The sequence below is a fragment of the Tachysurus vachellii genome, chromosome 7, assembly GCF_030014155.1.
Source record: "Tachysurus vachellii isolate PV-2020 chromosome 7, HZAU_Pvac_v1, whole genome shotgun sequence".
In the NCBI taxonomy this organism is placed as follows: Eukaryota; Metazoa; Chordata; class Actinopteri; order Siluriformes; family Bagridae; genus Tachysurus; species Tachysurus vachellii.
Window position 1 is genome coordinate 11,764,589 of NC_083466.1, and position 17,606 is coordinate 11,782,194.

The 17,606-nt window shown below is 37.6% G+C and overlaps 2 protein-coding genes and 1 long non-coding RNA gene across 3 annotated transcripts in view; 1 reads left to right on the top strand and 2 right to left on the bottom strand.

Moving 5' to 3' along the window:
* LOC132847946 (uncharacterized) overlaps nt 1-4,325 on the bottom strand; it is a 25,785-nt gene extending 21,460 nt beyond the window's left edge. Inside the window, exon 1 of the long non-coding RNA XR_009648681.1 lies at nt 4,205-4,325. This is a non-coding gene — a long non-coding RNA (uncharacterized LOC132847946). The remainder of the gene's footprint in view (nt 1-4,204) is intronic.
* Nucleotides 4,326-5,526: 1,201 nt separating this feature from the next.
* On the bottom strand, nt 5,527-10,139 carry LOC132848527 (uncharacterized). Its single transcript, XM_060874321.1, has 7 exons — nt 9,981-10,139; nt 8,535-8,671; nt 8,328-8,435; nt 8,192-8,245; nt 7,940-8,086; nt 6,453-6,575; nt 5,527-6,356 (listed from the first exon to the last, which is right to left on the bottom strand). Exons 1-7 carry the CDS (start codon nt 9,985-9,987, stop codon nt 6,318-6,320), a joined length of 615 nt encoding a protein of 204 aa, XP_060730304.1. The 5' UTR covers nt 9,988-10,139; the 3' UTR covers nt 5,527-6,317.
* A 3,011-nt stretch (nt 10,140-13,150) lies between these two features.
* Nucleotides 13,151-16,819, top strand: LOC132848529 (uncharacterized). Its single transcript, XM_060874322.1, has 7 exons — nt 13,151-13,608; nt 15,355-15,491; nt 15,567-15,665; nt 15,747-15,800; nt 15,907-16,089; nt 16,409-16,531; nt 16,628-16,819. Exons 1-7 carry the CDS (start codon nt 13,602-13,604, stop codon nt 16,688-16,690), a joined length of 666 nt encoding a protein of 221 aa, XP_060730305.1. The 5' UTR covers nt 13,151-13,601; the 3' UTR covers nt 16,691-16,819.
* The last annotated feature ends 787 nt before the right edge of the window (nt 16,820-17,606 follow it).

Sequence of the window (17,606 nt, forward strand, 5' to 3'; positions counted from 1 at the left end):
TCCAATTACAAGAAATACTACTTCTTCTATACAAATGTTGTGGAAGTTTTGAAGTTTGAGAGATTTAAAGTATAAAGTATCACACTGGAAGGCACGGGCAAGAGTAAAAAAGGTTCCAACAGTTTATTGTGTTCAGCTGTGAAGCAGAACCCCACACTCCTCGTGTAGCCTGAGAGAGGAAGGGCCCTTTTATTGATTTTATAGACAGAATTCAAACAAAGAAGACATGTAAAAGCAAAACATCAATCCTTGGCTCAAAATCACCGCCTGCTCAGCTACTGATCAAGCAGATCTGGACCTGGCCAAAGTCTGCTAGAAGGCCTACTAGAAGGTTTACCGGAAGCTGTTTATGCCTAATTCCCGACAACTCGCCTCCAGTCCTCGCTGCCATTGTCATAACCTAAGAAAACAACCACTGGCAATGACAGTTTCTAGCCAAAACAGCTACAAGGGAAAAGCATAGAAGGACAAGGCCTTACAAACATCTTAGAAATTTCCACCACAATTCTCTCCTTTTGTCCCACACAACATTTTACTAATCATTAATTTGTAACCAAATCTAAACTCTAAATGATATATACCAGTATTATTAATCAACTACTTGATTCACAGTATTATTAATCAATTGCTTAATTAGTATCAATTAATCAGTTATGAATATATTCCTGTATGCTTTAAGCTAAGCTTAATCATGTACAATCTCACATCAGCGTATCATTTCCCCTGTAGGGTTTTCATGAATGCTTCATAAAATACATGATCTTCAGTGGACAACATGCTGTTTTTGTGGGGAAAGAAACAGGACATGAAAAAAAAGCAAATAAAGGCAAAGCATTAAACATCAATCTCATTGTAACTTTTCTACAAGTCACAAGTCTCTACTGTCCATATTCACCTTTGTCTGTTTCTGGATCAGTCTGTGCAAATTCAGTGAAATAGTCATTGTCGAATGGAGAAGTCCATTCCGTATCGTTGTCAACATCGTTCAGTTTCACAAGTTGTTTGGTCGTTAGTTTGGACATTATGATATAATGAACACATTTATATGCACAAGGGCCAAACAAACATAATAAGATAAATTCCACACTCACTGGAATTATCACTGATAGATAGGGAGTCTACATGATATGCAGTGCATCAGAGATAGACCCATGGTAGTCATCATTAGAGGGAATGAAGGTGCAACATTGATTTCCTATCATGGCACATATTTGGCAGGAATGGTTTGTCATCGGGGCCATACCAAACCCCATCTCTTACCACACCTTCTGCTTTCCTCCATGTGATTGTGACTGAAGATCTTTGAGATCATCTGTGGGAGTACATATTTTCAACATACACAAAGTTTCGTCATCCACAGAAATTTTCTGCACGGCTGATTTTGCTGCTGCATCTTCTTGGGCATTACCCTGTAAAATAGGATCAGTTTTCCCAGTGTGCGCTTCACACTTACATATGGCAATGGATTCTGGTAGTAGGATTGCATCCAGGAGCTCAGAAATCAGGCCATTGTGCGTGATCGCTTTACCTGAAGAAGTCAGGAAACCTCTGTATTTCCACAAAGTACCAAAATCATGAAATACTCCGAATGCATATCTATTGTCAGTATAAATGGTGACAGTTTTGTCTTTTGCTAACCTGTATGCTGCTGTTAAAGCAACCAATTCGGCTGCCTGTGCAGAGAGATGCTCTGGTAAGGATTCTGCTGCATACCTGCATACCCTACGCAGTTGGGGCCTGTTTTCTGATCTCTGAAGGCTGATCCATCCACAAATAACTCGAGATCTGGATTCTGCAACGGCGTCTCCTGCAAATCAGATCTAGGACTGCAAATTTCATTTACAACCGCAACGCGGGTCAGGCAAAATAGTGTGATATCTCAGCCATCGTGCTGCAGACATATGGTCTGATTTTTCTTCCAGGACAAGAAGAGACACTGCATGTGGGACCAAAAGAGTTAGTTCACTGTATCCCACAATATCCCTGGATGCATTAATTGCTTTTTCAGCTGCTGATACTGCTCTTAAACACATAGGCAGGCCCGCTGTTACTGGATCCAGTTTAGCTGAGAAGTAGGCTACTGGTCTCAATTTCCCCCATGATTTTGTAGTAGCACTGACGTCATACATCCATTTTTCTCATCAACTGTTTGCACAAATGGCTTAACCCGGATCTGGAATCCCTAATGTTGGGGTGGTTTCTAAAGCTATTTTTAAATCTACAAAGGCTTTTAATGCCTCTGGAGTCCAAGTCAGTGCACTGTGAGCCTGTAGGCCTTTCCCATGAGCGATTGCGCTCAAGATTGCGCTAAAAATGACCTCAATTGTTTTTTGTGTTAGACTTTGGGATGTTTTGTATTGCTACAACTCTGTTCAGCTCAATAGTCTTGCCTTGTTCTGATATCAGATGTCAAGAATTTCACTTGTTGTTGTTCAAACTGCAGCTTTGATAAGCTCGCCTTGTGACCTTCCTTCGCTAGATGACAAAGTAATGCAAGTGTCTTTTTCACATTGGTCTTTAGATGGCTCTGCAATCATGCAGTCGTCCATATATTGAAGAATTGCTGACCCTGGGGTTAGCGTCAGAGATTCTAGACTGTTCTTAAGAGCTTCATTGTAAATAGTTGGAGATTCACAATATCCCTGACACAATCTGGTAAAAGTGTACGGTTTTCCATTGAAGGAAAATGCAAACCAAAACCGGCTGTCTGGATGAACTGGTACACTGAAAAAAGCATTAGCTAGGTCTACTACAGAAAACAACTTGCTTTCTGGTGGAATCTGGGACAAGATTGTGCAAGGGTTTGGCACATTCGGAGCTCTTGTAATTACTGCATCATTCACTACTTGCAAATCCTGGACAAAGCGCCACTCCTTTTGTTCACCCAGAGGCCTAAATTTTTTCACAGGAAAAATAGGTGTTTTCACAGGAGAGGTTTCACATAGCACGATCACACTAGCCTCATGCAGTGAATTAAATACTGGCATGATACCCTTAATAGCCTCTTGCTTTAAGGGGTACTGTGTTTTGCAAGGTCTGTAATCTGATTTAGGTGTTATCTGCACCGGTGCACAATTTTTGATCAGACCTACATCATATTTCCCTGTTGCCCAAAGTTCTCTAGGAACTGCTTTTAATCGGGGGTCTTCCCCAGAAATGTGTCATCTGCCACATTGTTTTCAATACATCTGTGTCTGCCTGTGGCATTATCTCAACTGTTCTGTTAGCCAAAGCTATCCAGTTCAAGGACATACGATAAGCTTTAGTTTTCTCACTGTACAACACTGTGTGATCTGAACTGGGTTTCCAATCACCATCTTCAACACACTTCAATGTCCATTTTCCTAAATATTCCCACTTCTCTGTTTCACTTTTAGATAGAGACACATGTGGGGGTGAATTCTCTATAGTGAACGGATGGGCCTTCCCCGGCTTTACATGTATTCTAGACAGACTTACTTCTGCAGTACATCTGTGATCATCCCAATACAAATTCTTCAACAACAACACATCAGCTTCTTTCCGCTTTTCAAACCACTCTTGTTCATAAGATACATCTTGTCCTGTGTGTGTGCGTGTGTGTGCTGTGCAGTTCAGATCATGTGTGTCCATGTATTGTGTGCGTGTAGTGTTAGTAACAGCATGGGCCTTATCTGTGAGTGCTTGATTCACTGAATTCACAGCAGAGGTGCTGACTTCCCACTCAAACACATACAAAAGAGGTTTGGGCTCCCACTTAACGCCCTGAAATTTATTCCCAATTTGCAAATCAAATCCCTGCCCATCAGATTAATTGGGCAGCACTCAGATAGCAGAAATGAAAATTTGAATGGCTGTTGGTTATTTCCAACACACCTTAAGGGTGCCGTAAATTTTTCTTTCACAACAATCCCAGACGCTCCTACTGAATTCAGGGATCTACCACTCATTTTTGGCATCTCACTCATTTATTTTGATCACAGAGTTTCCTGCACCAGAATCTACTAAAAAAGTATTTCCCTTCTACATTTAATGTGTGTATTGTCATGTGCTTATAAGCATCTAAACTGTACTTTGCATATGTGCCTTGTGGAGTATGTTTCTTTTCAAGAAAATCAATAGCATTCAAAACTTTAGCATTTAAGTCGGAATCTGTAGTTAGCTGAAGCGTTTCTTCATTGCAAAGCATCAAAGATTTTGACTAACCCATCCCTTCAGGACTGACCTCCTCGACCCCGACATGACCAAGATGCTGATGGTCATGCAGTTTTCCTCGTCACGTTTCTTAGGGCATCCCTTTGCCCAGTGATCTTGTCCTCCACAAATAAAACATCCACTCTCTCCCGTTCTCTCTCTTCGGCCTCTTGCATCATTGTCAGTTGAACTTTGTATGTTTTTTTTCCTGCCCCTGTTTGTTTTGCGCGAGCAACTTTTCCGCATGCAGAACATGTTGTTCGAGAAGACTCAGCGTTCCAGTGTCCTAGGTGATGCATAGGTTTTTCACCTTGTCAGATATTGTGTAAATAATCTCTTTGGGGTAGATTGTGCTTTTCTCAACCTTTTCTCTTCCTCTGATCTGCACATGTGAAAAGCTGTCCAGTTTACTTCTTTTTCAATTTGGGTCAGGTTACCTTTCAGCAAGTCTGTTTCAGGCTAAAACTGCCGCCGTCTGGGAATCTACAATCTGCCACCCACCACATTAGTTTTGACACAGAATCAGGACCATAATTAGTTCTCATATAATTCACATTAGGTCCAGTGACACATACTGTGTTTTTACTGAGTTTGCATTTTTATTTACTGTTGCCCATGACTATCTTAGTTTAATGTTGACAGTCTCAGAAAGCCTGTTTTGTCTTAATCTCTTAGGCTCTTAGTTTCTGGAAGCTGTTTATGACTAATTCCCGACAACTCATCTCCAGTCCCCTCTGCTCTTGTCATAATCTAAGAAAACAACCGCTGGCAATGATTCTAGCCACAACAGCTACAAAGGAAAACAAACATATTTAGATCAGAAATTTCCACCACACAAACTATATATACCACACCACACAAACTTCTCTATACAATTTTCTCTAGACAGCAATCTTTATACAACAGTCTTGAAGGTAACAGTCTTCTTCATACAACATTCATCTCTATACAATATTTTCTTTATAAAACATTTTTCCTCTTCGTCTTCTCTATAGCATTTTACTATAGACAGCAGTCTTCACTATACAACATTCATTTTCTAATAGCACTTCTACCTGAGCATTGTGCTCCTGGCTTCTATTTTGTGTCACTGATATTAGGTTTTACAGGACAAAGTGAGATCTGTACAAAAGACTGTTTTCCAAAGTACCCTCCACACAAGGAGTGAAACAGGAACTCTAGCATTTCTGGAAGGTTTCTGGAAAAAACCCTTTCAAACCCAAAAGTACCTTGAAGCAGAACCAAAGCCTTAGGCATGTGTTGATAAAACAAAATCCTTCTTATCACTTTAAACAATTATTTCTCATCATTTTTGACTAGACTGTTTCTTTGCAAAAATAAAAGATTCAAGTCTGTTGTTAACAGGTAGTACATATTTATTTTGTGTGCCAGAGGTATAAATTGGAGAAATTATTCCCAAACCTCAGTCGTCATATTTTCTTCAGCAGTACGTTTTTCATACTGCAGAACATAATAGCTGGTAGTGTTGCTATAACAGCTCTGAATCTTCACCTTCCTGCAGTAAGAAAAACAAATCCCTGATTTTCTTCTGGCATACACATTCACATATTACAATTACGAGTAAGAGTATGAGTATTGAGTATATGAGTATAATTACGAGTACGAGTATGAGTATGATTATGAGTGTGTGAGAGACCAAGTAAATTTTGAACCCATTGAATAATTATTAAACATTTATCAAATCATACACCAATGCTTAATACTTACATTTACAAATATGTAATCTCAGAACAATAATAATAATAGAAATAATAGAATTTGTCCAAATAATAGAATTTGTCTGGTTTACAATGGGGTATACATCAGTTAGTAATAAAGCAGCCAACATTACATTAGTGGACGTCCCCTATTCCCCACACCCAATGCTCAAGACATGGTAATCTTACTCAAGCAAATCTGTATATTTATAACCATAGTTTATATCTGGTTTTGAAAATGGAGAAATTATACAAATTAAGCACGAATGAGCCTATTTTAACATATTCTATCATTCTAACTCAGGGTGCTCTGTGTATATTAGGCTGTCTACATGTAACCATACGTAAATATTAGTACATTTAAGTACATTTATAATGTATGTGTGTAAAAACAAAGCTGTAGTTAAATGGGTTGTGACTCTGCCTTCACTGTGGACCCGGGGGTGTGTTCACCACAATAACAGGCTGAAAGAAGAAAACGCAGCAGAAGTAAAGTTAACACACTGATATTGAGCTCTAATGAAGTTTGCAGTAAAAGGTTTTGCCATTCTGAGTTCTTACCACATTGTTCTTTGGTGAGCAGCACTGAATTACTTTGCAGCAGAAGGCAGCCAAGGTGGCAGAGAGAGCAATCTGAGTCGCCTGCACAAGCATCTCTATTCCTGAGATATGCTCATAGATAGACTGTGAGGAAGCAGAATAAATTACAAATATGAACCTGAACAATGACTTTATATATATATATGATATATATATATATATATATATATATATATATATATATATGAGATTGCATATAATGTATAATACTACCTAATCAAATGTAGTCTAACAGGAATCGAGTGTAAACGTCTAGTCTTGTGAATCGGATAGACTATGTTAAGACAGTTTAAAGTCAATTTGTAATCTGATAAATATTGACATTTTTCAGTTCTTAACTAGATTCAGAAACAAAGTAAAGTATCTGGTGTTCATGGACTTCATTTGTGCACAGAAATAATTTGTCCATAGAGATTAAACAAACATTGTTTACGATTTAACAATTTTTACCAGAGGCCAAAAAATGGAATTTGCACCTGTTTTGGTTGTGCACATGTTTAGCACTGAATTTCTTTGTCATAGCACACTCCACAGTGGTGGTTAATATGAAAGTCGACACACTTTGTAGGTTCTTATGGCTTTGTAGGTTTTCATACCTATTTCTGGTTTTACCTAGCCAACAAGGGGCAATATATTCATAGAAACGATCCAAATAAAAAACATTTCCCAAAAATGTTTAAAGTAAATGATTAAATTAAACCCACTCTGAGATGCCCCAATTGCTTGTGCATAAGGATCCAAAAACATCATCATATTCAACCACTAATATTCTTTGTTAGGTTATTCCAAGCGAGGTAAATACTCTCACGTGAAGCCAACAGTGTCCTGAGTGTCCTAATTTTATATCAGACTTAAAATAATAGTGATAAAATTTATAAAATAATTCATTTGTTTATACTGTTCTACCAGCACCATGGAATACCAGTGAACTGGTAAAAGTGCTGAACAATTCATTATGATGGTAAAGTAAAAAAAAAAACTTTTGAAAGCATCACAATCGCATGGGATGTTGCTTGGAATGCTGTCTGTGTGAATTTAGAACTTTCTCTCAAAATTTTGGGTCAGTTTCATCCAGAAGTACATTAGGTTTCCCCTGGGTGTGAAGGTGTGTTTGCATGGTGACCTGCAATGGAATGGCTTCCCATAAAAGGTGTATTCGCTAGTCATTGTTTCCAGATAAATCATGACTAGGATATAGCAGTTAATGTAGACGAGTAAATTAATTAATTCAGACTTTTGTAGAATCCTAACTCTACATAGTTGTGGTAACGTTTGGTAACGATTCTTTCTTTTTTTTTGTCATCCTATTTCTCCAAAAAAAAAAAACAACAACAACTATAAATTATACAGGTACATCATTAAGCAATCTTAAAAAACAACAACAACACATGCTTGTTATACATAATATACTGTATATGTATAGACCTGGACTATAAAAGCTGTCTTACCAACAGTCTTTCACACCTTGTGCCGTTGTGGTACTCCTCATAACAAAAATGAGCCATGGAATTATCTAACATTAGCCCCCAAGAGATGAGAAAGCAGAACACTGAAAACACACATGCCACAACCTGCATCCCCAAGCAGGCCTTCAGCTGTCAGAGAGCAAGAGAAAAATTAATTATGTAAAAGAACTTTTTTTTAAAGTTATTCTAATATGTAAGCATGTATGCCTTCTGAATATGTGGGTTTTTTCTTACTGTAGGAAGGTGAAGATTCTGTGCCGCTATCGCCACACTACCAGCTATTATGCTCTGCATTTTAAAAAGCAAATGCATACCATCAAACATTGTATTTAGAATTAAAATGTCAAACATGTAATGGCTTAATGCTTACAGGTGAAGAAAAGCTAGCACTGATGATGGCTGGAGTGTAGAAGTAATGAAAATTCCAATTCAAATATATGGCACACAAGAAAAAGAGACTCAGCATAATCTGTGTTACCTGTGAAAAACAGAATCACAGAAATAGCTGTTTCAGAATGTGGCGAGAAATATTTGTGGGACTAAAGTGATGAAAATGTCCATAGTTTTATCCACACACCCCTAAGGCTTTTGGTTCTGCTTCCAGGTACTTCTTGGCTTGACTGGGGTTTTTCTGAAAGTTCAGCTCCACTAGATTTCCTGTTTCACCCTCTGGTTTAAGGTCACCAGCCACAAATCCCACCATCTCACTTTCTTCTGTGAAAGATGACAGCAATAACAATAAGTAGAAGTCAGCAGCAAAGTGTTCAGGGAGAAGTATTGTTAGAAGTATTGTTTTGAGGTAATCTGTTGAGGTAAAAGCAACCATTGTTCACATTTACACTTCCGTAATTATCCTGTAACCAAAGTTATGGGGTAAAAGCATCACAGTGTCGTCGACGCTAACCAGGAGGATCATGTGTTAAACACAAGATGACAAGATGCTTTAGACCTCCCATGCATTCTTCTCGACAGACACAGTTGTTACTGAGAGATGTATCATGCATTTTATGTTTAAATATTATTATTTACAGTTAAGCCATTGAGCTCCTACTTACATTTCCAGCATCTGGCAGATTCCCTTATACAGAGAACTTACATTTAATCTAATGTTAATCACCTGAGTAGTTGAAGGTTAAGGGCTTGCTCAGGGGCCCAGCAGTGGCCTTGGGATTTGAACCTCAGCCACTAATCTACCACATCCCACATGGAATGTTGTGAGTTCAAATCCCTCTAGTGTCATTCCACTACCACTGGGCCCTTGAGCAGAAATCCCTCAACTGCACAGTTATGTATATGAAATATATCTTCTAACACTTTAGATAAGGAAATCTGTTATGAATCAAGGAAAAGCCCTTTCCTTGTTGTATTATTGAAGAACATGGTATCATTTAAATTTGGGGGATTTTGTAGATAAACAAACGTTTGCTCTCGACAGACAGACAAAAAGTGTTTTCTTTAACAGCTCAGATCCCCATTATTGAACAAATTAAAATGTTAATGTAAATGTAACTCACTGTCAAATCTTATACCCATAAATCTACCCTAAATCTGTAAAATAATTTTCATCCAAGTTACAGCCTTACTGCCAATACAGCCAAGTATTAATATAGTCATTACTGTGAAAATAGGTTTGATCAGGACAGCAAACATACATTTTGAAATGTACTGTATATACAAACATCAATACCATTTATAGGTTTCATTAACTTGACAAAAGTGACTGTTTATTAATGCAGATGCTCTGTAAGTGATTTAAAATACCTTTTCTTAAAGAAATTAAACGAACTGTAAGGTAATAACTTATAAAACCTATTTGAACAATTGGGTGTGGGGAATGGGGGACGTTTACTAATGTAATTAATGTAGCTGCAAATCGGGAAATAGCCTCAGCAACTGCGACTGCGTTACTTATTACAAAATGGCCTTTTTACACAATCAGTGTGCGTCGCTTAACGGTCCAGATTCAACACACTGCGTTACACTTCAGCGGAAAAAAGTTCTGCCTGGAAGTTTAAGAACTTACCCGCCATATTTGCTTATCCTGTATTAAATGAAGTGTACAGAGAAGACACTTGTAAATAGATGAATATTGTAGAGACTGTTGTGTATCCTTATAGCGGATCTCTGCTTGCTGTTGGATTCGCTGTTAGTTCCGCCCCGAGCTGAGAAATTTGACCCCGAAAAACATCTGGAGTGAGAGCACAGCTGCATGGTTTATACACTGATCAGTTGCTATACATTCCGATGTAAATACAGTGAACTTTTGTAACTGGAAGGTTTTAAGATCAAATCCTAGTCTGGAACTCATTAGGCCACGACTTGTGTTGTGTTGTGTTTGTTTTGTGTTGTGTTTGTGTTGTGTTGTGCTGGTTTGTGTTGTGTTTGTGTTTGTGTTGTGTTTGTGTTGTGTTTGTGTTTTTTTGTGTTTGTGTTGTGTCATGTTTGTGTTGTGTTTGTGTTTGTGTTTGTGTTGTGTTTGTGTTGTGTTTGTGTTGTGTTTGTGTTTTTTTGTGTTTGTGTTGTGTCATGTTTGTGTTGTGTTTGTGTTGTATTTGTGTCGTGTTCGTGTTGTACTGTGTTGTGTTGTGATGGTTTGTGTTGTGTTTGTGTTGTGTCATGTTTATGTTGTGTTGTGTTTGTGTGGAAAACAATAATAGTACAAGGAATGATCATAGAACAAAAGTCAAAATATTCACAAGTGCAGTTCAAATTATTTAACCTCTTGAGCATTAAGCCTATTTTCCTGACTGTTTTTCAAAAATTGACATGCACTTTAAATAAGTATATCTCAAAAACTACAAAATGTATTTGAATAATTATTTAACAGATGGTAGATTTATAGGTATAAGATCTGTAAGAGCTGTTAATATTTTACAATTTTGCAGCAATCTCACAAGTGTTGCCTTTATTTTGCTAACAGAATTATTCAAATACACTTTGTAGTTTTTTAGATATACTCATTTAAAGAGGATGTAATTTTCAAAAAACAGTCAGGAAAATAGGCCTAGGTCTCAAGAGGTTAACCTCTTTTAAGGTAACACTTGTGATGTTGCTGCATAAGTGTTAAAATAAGTATATCTATTACCAGCTCATAATAGAAGCTGGATCACAGAAAAAAGTTTAAAAAAGTTCCATCTGACAAAGATTTTCAATTCACAGGAGAATAACCCCATCTAAACCTTCATATCGAAGCCTACATACTCCGGAAATCTGTTTTATAACTTATTACCATTCACTGTTTAAAGCCTGATTTATCAATTGTGTATCAGAGATATTATAGAGAGGTTTTTGTAGAAGGATGTCCAGGTGGACTTTCCATGATGGCATCATACTGCAATATCTGAGGTTTCTCAGGGTGCATTCCAATACTTCTGGAGTAATACTACATAATCCAAGTACTAGAATTAATTTCAGCAAACAGACTGCTGTTATGAATAGCAAATACAAACAACTTTATAAAGAAAAAAGGCCTAATTAAAATAAAGAACACTTTTAGTCTATGTACAAGATTCAAATTATATAAAAATACAAAGTGGTTCATAAGTTTTAGTTTTTAGAAAAGGATGATAAACAAAGAGGGGGCACGGTGGCTTAGTGGTTAGCACGTTCGCCTCACACCTCCAGGGTTGTGGGTTCGATTCCTGCCTCCGCCTTGTGTGTGTGGAGTTTGCATGTTCTCCCCGTGCCTCGGGGGTTTCCTCCGGGTACTCCGGTTTCCTCCCCCGGTCCAAAGACATGCATGGTAGGTTGATTGGCATCTCTGGAAAAATTGTCCGTAGTGTGTGAGTGAATGAGAGTGTGTGTGTGCCCTGTGATGGGTTGGCACTCCGTCCAGGGTGTATCCTGCCTTGATGCCCCATGACGACTGAGATAGGCACAGGCTCCCCGTGACCTGAGGTAGTTCGGATAAGCGGTAGAAGATGAATGAATGAATGATAAACAAAGATACGTCGCCATCTGCTGGAAAAGACTCATTCAGCTTGATATGCACAAGATACACACATAATATTCTTAATACTAAATTATTAAAACATTTGCACTTAAGGAAAAAAAAGAGTGTAAAATTGTAAAAATAATGTGGTGACATTTTGCTGAATTTTATTCCTAACAGCTCTCTGTCAAATCTTATACCTATAAATCTACCCTAAATCTGTAAAATAATTTTCATCCAATTTACAGCCTTACATAGAGTCATTACTGTGAAAATAGGTTTGATCAGGACAGCAAACATAAATTTTGAAATGTACTGTATATACAAACATCAGTACCATCCATAGGTTTCATTAACATGACAAAAGGGACTATATATTCCTGCAGATGCTCTGTATGTGATTTAAAATCCATTTTCTTAAAGAAATTAAACTAACTGTAAGATAATAACTTATAAAACCTATTTGAACAGTTTATTAGATTATCGTGTAGCTCACGTTACCACGAACATTGGGTGTGGGGAATATTGGACGTCCACTAATGTAATGTTGTCTGCTTTATTACTAACTGATGTGTACCCCATTGTAAACAAGACAAATTCTATTATTTGGATAATTCAGACATGTTTTGAGATTACATATTTCATTCATTCATTCATTCATTCATTCATTCATTCATTCATTCATCTTCTACCGCTTATCCGAACTACCTCGGGTCACAGGGCGTCATCGGGCATCAAGGCAGGATACACCCTGGACGGAGTGCCAACCCATCGCAGGGCACACACACACACACACTCATTCACTCACGCAATCACACACTACGGCCAATTTTCCAGAAATGCCGATCAACCTACCATGCATGTCTTTGGACCGGGAGAGGAAACCGGAGTACCCGGAGGAAACCTGTGTGTGACATAAAAATAAAATTTACATAAACCTGAATTTGTTTGAATAGATGTAGAAAAAGGGAAAATATAAAAATGTAATATAAAGGATATAAAAGAATATTATGCAATATTATGGACTAATAAATTGGAGATATGTGCAGTGCTGTGCAGCATCAGCCTGAGGTCATTTTTTTTTCTTCCCTTGACTGCTCCCTGTTTGGCGTCGCCACAGCGGATCACACGGTCCACGTATTTGATTTGGCACGTTTTACGCAGGATGTCCTTCCTGATGCATCCATTCCATATTTACCTGGGCTCGGGCCCACACTGAGAGTTAACTCTTCAGTGGCTGGGTTAGAACCTTGCCCCTGAATCGAACCCGGGCCTCTGCAATGAGAGAGCGAAACAGAATCTGAACAGGAATATAGGTGGTATAAAATTTTATTACGAACAGCTAAGTCACTGAGCTCCTACTTACTTAATTTCCAGCATTTGGCAGATTCCCTTATCAAGAGATCTTACATCTGATCTAATGTTAATCCGACCATGCAGCAACTGACTAGGATTTGATCTTAAAACCTTCCAGTTACAAAAGTTCACTGTATTTACATCGGAATGTATAGCAACTGATCAGTGTATAAACCATGCAGCTGTGCTCTCACTCCAGATGTTTTTCGGGGTCAGATTTCTCAGCTCGGGGCGGAACTAACAGCGAATCCAACAGCAAGCAGAGATCCGCTATAAGGATACACAACAGTCTCTACAATATTAATCTATTTACAAGTGTCTTCTCTGTACACTTCATTTAATACAGGATAAGCAAATATGGCGGGTAAGTTCTTAAACTTCTGCTGAAGTGTAACGCAGTGTGTTGAATCTGGACCGTTAAGCGACGCACACTGATTGTGTAAAAAGGCCATTTTGTAACGCAGTTACTGAAGCTATTTCCCGATTTGCAGTTACATTAACATTTTAATTTGTTCAGTAATGGGGATCTGAGCTGTTAAAGAAAACACTTTTTGTCTGTCTGTCGAGAGCAAACGTTTGTTTATCTACAAAATCCCCCAAACTTAAAGAAGATGTATTTCATATACATAACTGTGCAGTTGAGGGATTTGTGGAATGACACTAGAGGGATTTGAACTCACAACATTCCATGTGGGATGTGGTAGATTAGTGGCTGAGGCTTTGACTGCTGATCGGAAGGTTGTGAGTATATATATATATATATATATATAAAAAGCACTGGCCTTACTTGCGTCGTCAAAGCCAACATAGCAACATTTTACAAAGCTAGTTTAATGATGTATTCAATGTAATGATTTCAAAAGAAAATTATTTTTTAAAAAAGTAAAATTAGTTTATCTTTTTTGTGAGTAAAGAATAAGTCATTGTAAATTGATCTGAATTGATTTGATAAACTAACAATTTGAAATGTAAATTTAATAATGGATTAATTATTATTTATTAATTATAATGGATAAATTATTATCTATCTATCTATCTATCTATCTATCTATCTATCTATCTAATGCATCCATGTGTTTTAGGAATAAACCTAAATACATCATTCCACATACTGTAAAGTATTCAGACTCTTTCACATTTTGCACACTTTACTGCGTTAAGGGTTTGATTTTTAATGTATATAAATGCCATTTTTCCCATCAATGGACACATAAATAGTTGTCCATAATAATAAAGTGAACATTTACAGATTTTTAAAAATTATTGAAAAATTTGAAATTTTGCTATACCAAGCAGCCAACACACATTCATCCACATTCATTTATTCAGTTACTTGAAGGTGTGAGCTGGACCCTTGCCTGCTGTTCCACCCCATATTATTGTTCACTCTGATAATTGAGAAACTATGATAACTGATAATTAACTAATCTGTGAAATGTAACAGTCTAATTTGGCTATTGATTAATATTCTGTGCTTTGACCATGGCATAGTTGTTGGTGGCAGATTTGGCTGGTTTGAGTACCGACAATGGCTAATCCCTTCTGATTTACAAACACAACAATCTCTAGAGTTTTGGCAGAATGGTGGCAAAACACCTCCAAAAAATCCAGAGAGAGGCTGTTTTCCATGTTGAAACTACTTGTTGATGAGGGATGTCAGAGTTTTCGGAATCTCATGTAATCATTCCTTACTACAATGCTACGCAGAAAAGCAGGTCAGAATACACTAAATAATGAGCCAAACCCAAATCCAAAAGATCCCACCGGCTGTCAGTCATGTACAGGACCATTTCACACAAACTTACCAAAACCAAAGGTTGGCCAAGCATCTTTTTCAAGTTACCTGCCCAGATTCTGAGCAAGAGTAAGAGCTTGTTCCACCTTCTATGACTTCTGAAGGATAACAATTAGTTTAAAATGTTCTTCGATGCTTTCTGCTTGCACTCTGGTGATTTCAGCATTACACTTTTCAAGTTTTGAAACTGTTGGCCAAGAAAATTCACCATTAAAATACAGTTATTAAACCTAAACAGCTTTTTCCCTTATAATACTTCTGTCTGTGTGCTGTGCCACTAACTAATACTTAGTGTTATTGATTTTTGTTTCACAGAAGAAAGTGAGATAGAAAGTATTGTCCCTAGTGCCCTCAACACAGGGACTGAACCAGGACCCCTAGTGGAGGTGAAGTTTCAGAAAAACACCTATCAAACCCAGAAGTACCTGGAGGCAGAACCAAAAGCTTTAGGGGTGTGTAGATATTTTCATCATTTTAAACCCACAAAGACTGCAATGTTACAGTGATTTACTTTTTGTTTTTTACAGGTAACACAGATTATGCTGGGTCTCTTTATCATGAGTATCATGTTATTTATCACTGATTATTTTGACGGCAAGATCATCCATGCTGTCTCTTCCTCGGCTGTAAGCATAAAGCCTTTACATTTTTATCGTTTGCTATTTAATACTATGTTTGATGGTACGCATTTACTTTTCATACTGCAGAACATAATAGCTGGTAGTGTGGCAGTAGCAGCAAGGAATCTTCACCTTCCTAGAGTAAGAAAATCAAATCCCTGATTTTTAACTACAGGACAGTTTTATTTTCATTGCAATCTATACAGGTACTTCATACCAACAAAAGTGTCCTCTTGTTCTCTGGCAGCTGAAAGCCTGCTTGGGGCTGCAGGTTGTGGTGTGTGTGGCATCATTGGTCAGCATCCTACACAACTTGGGTGAAATGGGACATTATCCTGTTATTAACTTCTGCTGGCAGGAAGAGCTGAATAGCACAGACACAGACAAAAACACAGACACACAAACAATGGACATGTGTGACAGGCTTTGGGTAAGGTCATTTTTACAGCTTTGCTCAATAACAGACATCTGAAGGCACAGCATCACATGTTCAATAATCATCACAGCATCACAGCAATAATTGGAAGAACTTGAATTGACTTACCTGTTTCTGATCTTCAGTTGTCGTATTTTGGTAAACCTGTGCTGCTGGAGTCTTATATCCCTTGACAGGAATGAATGCCATTCCCAAGAAGAACTGATGCTATACTGACCAAAAAAAGGAGGTCCAATACCATACTGTATGTAAGACTGCAAGAGAGTAGACAATGATCAGACTCATATCTTGAATTTATTCTTTTTCCACACAGTTCATTGCTGAGGATATCAGAGGAATAGAGATGCTTGTGCAGCTGACTCAGATTGCTCTCTCTGCCACCTTGGCTGCCTTCTGCTGCAAAGTAATTCAGTGCTGCTCACCAAGGAATAATGTGGTAAGAACTCAGAATGGCAAAACCTGTTAGTGCAAACTTCATTAGAGCTCAATATCAGTGTGTTAACTTTACTTCGGCTGCGTTTTCTACTTTCAGCCTGTTATTGTGGTGAACACAATCCCCGGGTCCACAGTGAAGGCAGAGTCACAACCCATTTAACTACAGCTTTATTTTTACACACATACTTTATAAATGTACTTACATTTACTAATACTGGCATATGGTTACATGTATACAGTCTTAAAAGCAACATCCTTAGCTATAAAATAGTATGTTATATAAAAACAAAAGTTTGAAATAAATAAAAACTTTTATTAGATAAAAACTTTTTTTTAGATAAAAATTTTTTCTTTGATCAATGTTTTAAACTCATGGTATCTTAAGTATGTAACCTAGTGAACCAGTATTAATGTATTCGATGACAGCGATTTAAGCACTTATGTGCATCGCTCTGGATAAGGGCGTCTGCCAAATGCTGTAAATGTAAATGTTAAATGTGGTAAAGGGTTTAAAATACATTAACATGCAATGCAATACTGTGATGCTAATTATGTATTCCTAGAGGTTTTAGCAGATTATCGGTTTATTTAACACAAAGTCACGTTCTGTTATAGTGCTTGTATGTAATAAGTGGTTAAAGCACTGGGATGTAGATTGGAGAGGATTGCGGATCAAACTCTTAACCCTGAGCCCTTAACCATCTCTGCTTCAGGGGAGCTGTATCATGGCTGACCCTTTGCTCTGACCCCAACCTCCAAAGTTGGGATATGCAAAGAAAGAATTTTACTGTAATGTCAGGAATATATGACAAAATAAAGGCTTCTATTCTATCTATCTAGGTATTTACAAACTCAAAACAATCAGTTAAATAACACCTGAATGGAGAGGGCAAACCAGGAGAGGGCTTTTCCCTCTAATTACATGGCAATGACTATTTACTATTTTAGATTATGAAAAATATTTCCCCATTAATGATTTTGTTTTCAGTATAAACATTTTCTAAGATGCCGATATGATATCTACCTCTCCAGTTGGACTCTGTGATACTAAGAGGAGATCTGAACTCCATGTGATC